Source organism: Sesamum indicum, linkage group LG1, assembly GCF_026168435.1.
Source record: "Sesamum indicum cultivar Baizhima isolate 11 linkage group LG1, ASM2616843v1, whole genome shotgun sequence".
Classification (NCBI taxonomy): domain Eukaryota; kingdom Viridiplantae; phylum Streptophyta; class Magnoliopsida; order Lamiales; family Pedaliaceae; genus Sesamum; species Sesamum indicum.
In genome coordinates this window covers 18,991,561-18,999,572 of record NC_142657.1, presented here as the reverse complement: position 1 = coordinate 18,999,572, position 8,012 = coordinate 18,991,561, and the positions used below count along the sequence as shown (strand labels likewise).

Here is an 8,012-nt window from a genome sequence, read left to right as displayed (position 1 = left end):
AGTCAATGTCCATTCTGACGCCTTATAACAAATGAGACCGTCTGTTAGAACTGATGGTATTTGGTGACGGTATGCTCAACAAATTTTTGTTGCCAATGTGTGAACATCTTATATGTAAAATCCATCCGCAATTTGTTGTTCGCCAATATTACATTACTTTCGCTAACCTCTTACGAAAATAATGAATAGTTCGTTGACGCGTCGTCTCAACTATTGTTGTCAACGGTAGGCGACGAGCACCTTTCAATACTCCATTAATGCATTCCGACATGTTTGTCGTCAAAATACCACATCGTCATCCACCGTCATGAGATGCTGTCTATTTTTCCTTGTTAATCTGGTCTAAAAATTCAAACGCGGTTATTTTCTAGCTCTTTATCTCTTCCATAATTCGATTGAATTTTCTGATTTGATATTCAGAGCCAGCTCTTCAATAAAAATCATTCAATACAATATTTTTGAAACGACTGTTGAACATGCCTCAAGCAATACCGGTGCACGCCATGAGGTGGCACAAAATCCGATTAGGTTCACTGTTTTTTATTTCAACATTTTTCATTATTTCTTGTTTTTTATTTTTATTTTAAATTGGGTTTGCAATTTTTTTTATCGTAGTGAATTATTATTTTTTGAGCAAATCGATCATAACCATCAATATTGAATATTTATATTTAACAGCTACTTATAATAATCATATACTTGCTATATTTAATCAATAATTATTTTTAAAATAAAACGACAAATACTATTAAAACATAATAATATTTCAGACATTGATGAGTTTCAAACTCATAACATTATAGTCAGATATCTCAACCTCGCCAATTGAATTAATTTTCATTTGCTAGCTTCTTTTGGACATTGTAAATTATTTATTTGCATCAAAGAAGAAGGTTAAAAGAGCACATTTGGTTAGAAAATTTAATTATCACCAACTTTTCACAAAAAATGAATTATATTTTTATTCATAAATAATACCAGTAATTTAATTTTAGTTCTCAAACACAAATTGAGTTACATTTTTAATCTCTAAAGTTTAATTTTATCAATGAAATTTGCTGTTTTTTTTCCCTATTAAGTATCCGTTAAAATAAATGGAAAAAACTGTAGTAGAATAGAATGAAATAGATAAGAGAAATCATATTTGTGGGGAAAATGAGGAGAAAGATGATATTAATGAGTTTGAAGCAAGAAATGAATCCAAAACCAATCAGTACAAAGATTCATTTCGTCTTCCTTAGATTAAGACACAGTTTTCCATCTTTCCAAAGTTCGTGAAAATGGTAACTTCCGCCTTCAAGTCCACCTCCAGAAGGGCTACAGCGGCAGAACACAATGCCCCTCCGCCAGCCGCCACCTCACGGAGGCGATCCCACAGCGTCAGCGCGGTTTCTCGGAGAACCCACTTGCCATTTGATGACAACACTCTGATTTCCACCGAATTTTCCAACAGCAGAGATAACCCTCTTTTCTGGGCTACATCTTCTTCATCACCCGACAAAGAAGAAAGTGGAAAGATCAGTGAAATAGCTACTAGTAATAATAAACAATCTTCTTCTTTGAGTACAAGAAATGCAAGAAACGGTAATAATAGTAACAATTCTGGTAGGGAACAGAGGGGGCGTTCCGCTACACGGAGTTCCAGTGACAAGAATGGAATTGGCCGCAGTTTGTCAAGGGTTCGAGGCCGGTCTGTGTCTAGAGCCCCCTGTAAAGGAGCTTACGAGGTTGTGATTTAGAATGCTCTTAGTTTAGTGAGTATTTATTTGGTTGCTTGTTGAATTGTGAATGACAGTTTAATAGCATGGTGGGAATCTGTCGAATGTTTGATTTCAAGATCAGATCTTGATTCTTAAATTTATCTGAAATACTGAAGTTTGAGATCCATGACTGATGTGCTTTGTTACATATGATTGATGATGATATTGACTAAATTTGACTTCAAGTTCGTCATCTGCAAAAAGGTTTAGACTTGGACCTAGACCAGAACTCGTATGGATTTTTGGATGGCATTGTTAATCATCAGAGAGTGTTTTTCTGTATAAAAAATGGTAAAATAAATAATGTAGTTGTGCCTTGGAAGTGTAATTACGACAAATATGGAATCTCTCCTGCAGCAATTCAGTTATGTATGTTATGATATTTTGTTTTGTGACAGGACGGAAAAGAGCAGGTGGTGGTTACATCTACAGTTGCTCGGAGCAGAAATGAGATAAAAAAGATTGATAACGGAATAAATAGAACTAATTCAGTCAGAAATACGTCAGATCTACGGGGCTGCAGAAACAATGCAGGAACAACAGTGACTCAGATTCAAGCAACTGAGTGGTCTGAAGATGATTCTGCTGTGAGTATGACACGTACTATATTATTTGATCAACTCATGGTTAGGGATATTGATCGTCAATGTAATATCAAGGTCTATACGTTTTTTTCAGTATAGTTTTCAAATATCAAACTTGGAGGATGGAATTTCAATTGGTTCCTTATCAGAAGCTGAAGAGAAAACTATTAAAGCTGTATGTGAAGATTTGAAAGTAAGATCTGTTGTACTCTGACTATTTATGATTACTTGTTGAATCTTTAGATTTGTTTCATAAAAAAAGTGATGGATTGTACTTTGATATGTTTCTGTCTATGTTTTATTTTCATGTTTTTCTATCTTGCACAGTTAATGGGGGAGAAACGGGGAGGTGATATGCCACCTGGTGAAATATATGCAACTGTTCGATCTGAAGTGAGACGTGCTATATCTGATATCCAAAATGACCTTGAGAGTGTAAGTTTCATGGTGTTGCTAGTTCTTATACAACTGTTCTACTTATTTCGGTGATAAATGCTGTTTTCTTATGGTGAAATATTATTGCTGTCTATAGATCTGACTTGTTAGTCCCATTCTAAGATATGGTAGAAAATTGCAATTTTAATGCTCATTAGTTCATCAAGCAAAAGAATATTTAAAGAAAGAATGCCCAAAATTTATATATTGAATCAGATCTTAATTTATAGGGTTTTTTCCTCAATTATAGAGCTTCTTGTTTTGGCTATCTTTATTTGAATAAATCTTAAACCATGACTCCATTCCTTGATTATATTACAGTTACATATTCTCTGTAAGATGTTTCACTTGGAAGGCTTGTATTGTAGTAGCTTCTTCCGTATTTTATAACAACTTGTCTCGTACGTAAAAGTGCTGTCTTTTGAATCTTTAAGCCATTTTTCTTCATTGGCTTATAAATGTGAAAAGATTCTGTTATTTCCTTCTCATTGCTTGTATCCTATATTTAAAGTGAGTTGTTTATGCTCTATATAATTGTTATCAGGAATGGGATAAATGCTTGTTGGCCTCTGCAGGTGATTTGAAATTGCTAGACATAAGTTTTGATTTGCATCCAAAGCATAGCTGCAGATAATGCTTTCATTATTGACTTTCGACCTGGTGGTCATCAAGTCATATATAGGAGCATTGTTGACATGGAGATGATGGGAAGTTGCACTCCTCATCTTCATGGCTCTCATAAACATGGATATTTTTTGCTCGTGTGTAGCAATGCTAAGTTCCATATCATGTGCATGGGTCACCAATTCCTGAAGCTCTGTGGCTTTATTGCTTGAAGAATTAGTAAAGCTCGCACATGCTTTGGATGCACATTTCTGTAATTGATGTCTCACAAATTGATCTTTGCAGTTGAGACATTGATTTCTCCATCTGTTTGTATAACCATGACGTGTTCATCATGCATAGCTCCAACATGCTGGCAGTTTGTCAAAGGCAACAGAACCAGTTGATAATTTTGCTTCTATTTCCCCCAACTGTTAATGTACCGGTTCAAATTCAATACAAAGCCAATAGCATAGTTCAACTTGACATGCGGCATTCGATATGTCGATAAAGATGAATACTAGAATATCAATTCAATAGTTATTTAATTTGGAATTGAATTTGGTCAATTTCAAAATATAAATAGAAAATTAAATTGATAAGTAATATATCAATTATATGTAGAATAATTTATCTCAAGACAACAATGTAAACAATTACGATTTATTTCGGTCATGGTGGTTGTATCTTATTTCACCTATAGCTTCTCGAATGGCATGTGAATGCTGTTTTTTGCTGCTGCTTCAATTTGAGCCAAATTCTGGCAGCCAAATTACAAAGAACTTCTATGCTAACTGTACTTTGCCTTGAACATCTTTTCTTATCTACACAAGTAATATCAGGAGCCACTGGGCTCACTTATCACATACATAGCTACATTATGTGTGTTTCTTCTTTCATAAGACATGTAATCAGGTGCTCCTTTCTGTGATTTGAATACAGGCTTGTCAAAGAAATAAGGCCAACATTGTTGGAGCTACAAGTGTTGCTGTTATGCCCTCGGATTTAGTAAACCCTGAGCCTGTTGAATTGATCTCAGACATCAGAAGGGAATATGCCATAAAACTTGAAGAGGTGAACACTTAGAAAACTCAGATAACTGTTCCTCTCCGTGTTTGAGAATCATTCTCCTTATAAATGTTACAGAGTTTATTAAAATACATTGATGCAGTCTGAAGAACGTGCTAGAAAACTTCGAGCAGATCTTGCTATTGAAGAGCATCGTGGCCAGGAGCTGGATAGAATACTCAAGGAGATACTTCCGGATCCAAAGACTAGTGGTGTTCAGAGATCTCGTCGGGGAAGAAGGGTATGCTATGTTACTCTTCATTTATTGCACTTTTAGATACATATTCAGAAAGAAAATTGCTACCTACATTTGTTGACTAGTTAAAGTGAAGAATGTGGGTCTAGCATCCAGTTGCTTTCATTCACACACTTCATTTATGGTTCAGAACTGTATATCATAATGTTTCTTTTTGGAGTGAGAATGACGAGTGAGCTTCAGTTTACATTTCTCATGTAGGATCTTATGTGCATGCAACAATTTCTCTCTGTGTGTCCTATCTGTCTCCTCTGGTTGCTGAACTTTCTTTTAGTTACTTATGTTTGGAACCATGTTAGATCAGTATTTATCTTTTTGAATTAGTAGGAGTCAATTTTCTTAATATCCTGCCACCATATGGAACTTCTGGAATTCTCTGTAATAAAAGCTACTTTATTTATTTGTCCTATGGCTGGTAAGACAAAATATTGCATCTGTAATTGGTCCAAGCAATAAAAGTAGATTTAGTCATTTGCATGTTCGTTTTCATTTTCTTAGAAAATGTGCACAATACTTGTATCCAGCTGAAGATGATCTTGACTTCATTTGGTGTTAGACAAGCAATGAAAGGAAGCGGATGTCGAAGCGTCTCACTGACGAAGCCATGGCATATTTTGATGAATGTGTGTCCTTGTCAACTTTTGATAGTTCGGACTTCTCTGCATCAGATGACCCACCTTACAGTTCAGTTGGAGGGGCTGAATCTGCAGGTGCTTCATCTCTAGTAAGAGCCAGTCTAAGCACCTCATGCTGTTATGACCAAGGAAGTGACCTTCACCAGAAACAGGTTCTTCTCTTCACTGAATGGTAGTTTAACTTATTCATTTAAGGATATTTCATCATTTATACTGATTTGACATGCTAGTGCAATTGAAATTGAGACAACTCTCTGTTGTCCATGGTTCATACTTTCAGTTTCATATGAATGACGAGACAGTAAATGCATTAAAAACATTTCATGGATGTGTGTTTTATGATATATGATCTATGTTGAGAACCATGATTAGTTACTGTATTCTTAATTAGTTGAATCTGACGTCTTCATCATTGAACATCAACAATGCTGCTTGTCCACAGTGTATCCCCTATTATTTGTCATCTCTTTTTACACCTGTTTGATTGGCCTAGAAGTTACTGCAGCAAGTCCTTAAAATAAGAGAAACTATAATTTTAACTCATTAAGGTGCAAATGCAGTTTGCTATTGTAAAAATTGTCGTTTATCTGCCGTGAATACCTGGTCTTGTGTTTTGGGGTTCGGGTTGTGTATTAATATCAGATATTTGGTGGGCAAGTGCAGTTCTATAGGTGTGAGGACTCTGGACCAACAGCTAACTGCAGCAGCGCTGAGCCAGGAAGCACTCAACTTTACCAGTTCTCATTTGCCGATAAAAAGTCAGAAACTGTTGGACCCAAAGAAGATATCCGGAATTACATCAGGAATTTCGAGAGAGGGGCCAAGAAAGACCTTGACTTTGAGGAGACGCGATCATACTACGATGCTGGGGAATATAGTGCTCATGGACGTAGGGAGAGCGTGTTAATCGACAGGGTGTTGTATAGCAGCAGAATCGAGTCGGGGGGGTTGATTTTATGCGGTGGTGCCGTCCCATTTCTGCCTTTTGCTTCAGTAATGTGATATGAAGGAGCGCATGTGTTTTGGTAAGTGTTTTCTATCAGTCTTCTCTGTAGTTGTAATAAGCCATGCGGCGGGAACTGCTTATAAGGATTATGTCACTCCAGCAGCCGGACCGACCTACATTCTTGTGACGTGGCCGCATTATCCACACGGTTCGATATTCTCAAACTCAGTGCATATAAGAATCTTGTCTATTTTTGTATATGTTGCATGGTGTTTGGGCATCTCCCTGGGGATGGGCCCGACTGACATCTCTGCAAGTGAGTATGTGAGAGATAGGTGCAAGAAACTGTGGATCACTGAAAGATCATCTTAGCATGCAAGAGATAAGCTACTAAGTGATGCTTTTTAAAGATCAAAACACAGTAATGCAATTAAAAAAATTACAGTATGTATCATATATGTCGACCAGAGTCCCTATAACTCATTTATTGCCAAAATTCAAAATCTAATAGCATGGGAAATCAACACAAACGATGAGACATACATTTAACCTCACCAAGTGCCTAAACAAGAATTCGAACCTACATCATGAATGAATGACAAAATTACAATCCTAATCCCAAAGTATAGGTTGGTTTGCAATATTCGTTTCATACTTTCTAAAATAGTTAATATTAATCCCACATTTTAAAAAAATATTGGAAAATTAGTCCTACGTGAAAAATTTGCAACTTTTGAACTAATTTTGTAATATTTTTCTAAAATGTAGGATTAATAGTACAATGGCGGGATTAATTTTGTAACATTCTTATAAAGTGTGGAACTAATATTGCTTATTTTAAAAGATAATGAAATTAATGTTTCTACAATTTCCTCTAAATGAAAATAATGTTGCAATTTTGAATGACAATGTTTGACGTGGACCAAACATCTAACTGGTAGTAGTGTATGAAAAAGGGAAGCAAAGTAGGTGTGCATGCGCACTATGCGTCCATCAACTACACCTTCATTTCCACCACATCTATATTTATATATTTTACCACTGCATTTGTCAGATCACCCAAAGTTTAATTTCAAACTCAATTTTTGCTCAATACGGTTCTTGAAAAATATGACATAATTCATATTGCTCAAATTGGGCTCCAGACTAATTTTATAAAACTCATCGAATTCAAATACAAAATTTTCAGATTAAATTTAAATAAATATTTAAAAATTGACTGGACTCGACTCAATTTATAAAGAAAAAAGAAAAGGAAAATACAAAATGTGTGCACTGCACCGTGCTTTAATAATTACCCCAATTAAAAGGTGTGTATGTATTGTATGCAGTTGCAGAGGTGGACATATGGCTACCTGATGCAAAAGACAAGTGCGTGACACATTGCATAGCGCCTAGCTAGTGGGTTTGAGCAGTGAATTTACCAAAATATTGGGGTTAGAATGGTAATTTCGATCAATACATATATTGAATATTGATAATGTACATGTAATCATACATGCATGCATGCATGCATCTACTTAGAGACAGATATCTACTGACAAAATTCACTAATCTCTTTACTCTTCCTTATTTTTTATATATAATAATTTCAAAATCTAGAGAGAGAGAGGAGAGAGAGATGCGTATTTGTATATGTATGTATATATATATATATATATCGAGAGAGGGAGAGAAAGAGAGAGAGAGAGATTCCCGACGAGATGCAGAGAAAGGCAGGCAGGG

The 8,012-nt window shown here is 35.6% G+C and overlaps 1 protein-coding gene across 1 annotated transcript; it reads left to right on the top strand.

The window, feature by feature from the left end:
* Window positions 1-1,119: 1,119 nt before the first annotated feature.
* Window positions 1,120-6,547, top strand: LOC105162418 (uncharacterized). The gene is made up of 8 exons (XM_011080413.3): window positions 1,120-1,727; window positions 2,159-2,347; window positions 2,439-2,537; window positions 2,672-2,779; window positions 4,325-4,456; window positions 4,554-4,691; window positions 5,263-5,493; window positions 6,005-6,547. The coding sequence occupies exons 1-8, from the start codon at window positions 1,281-1,283 to the stop codon at window positions 6,341-6,343; spliced, it is 1,683 nt and encodes a 560-aa protein (XP_011078715.1). The 5' UTR covers window positions 1,120-1,280; the 3' UTR covers window positions 6,344-6,547.
* Window positions 6,548-8,012: the final 1,465 nt, after the last annotated feature.

Coding starts and splice junctions, on each gene's coding strand:
- LOC105162418 (XM_011080413.3), top strand. CDS start 1,281: ATGGTAACTTCCGCCTTCAAGTCCACCTCCAGAAGGGCTACAGCGGCA. Junction 4,457..4,553: donor ATGCCATAAAACTTGAAGAG/GTGAACACTTAG, acceptor ACATTGATGCAG/TCTGAAGAACGTGCTAGAAA. Junction 4,692..5,262: donor GATCTCGTCGGGGAAGAAGG/GTATGCTATGTT, acceptor ATTTGGTGTTAG/ACAAGCAATGAAAGGAAGCG.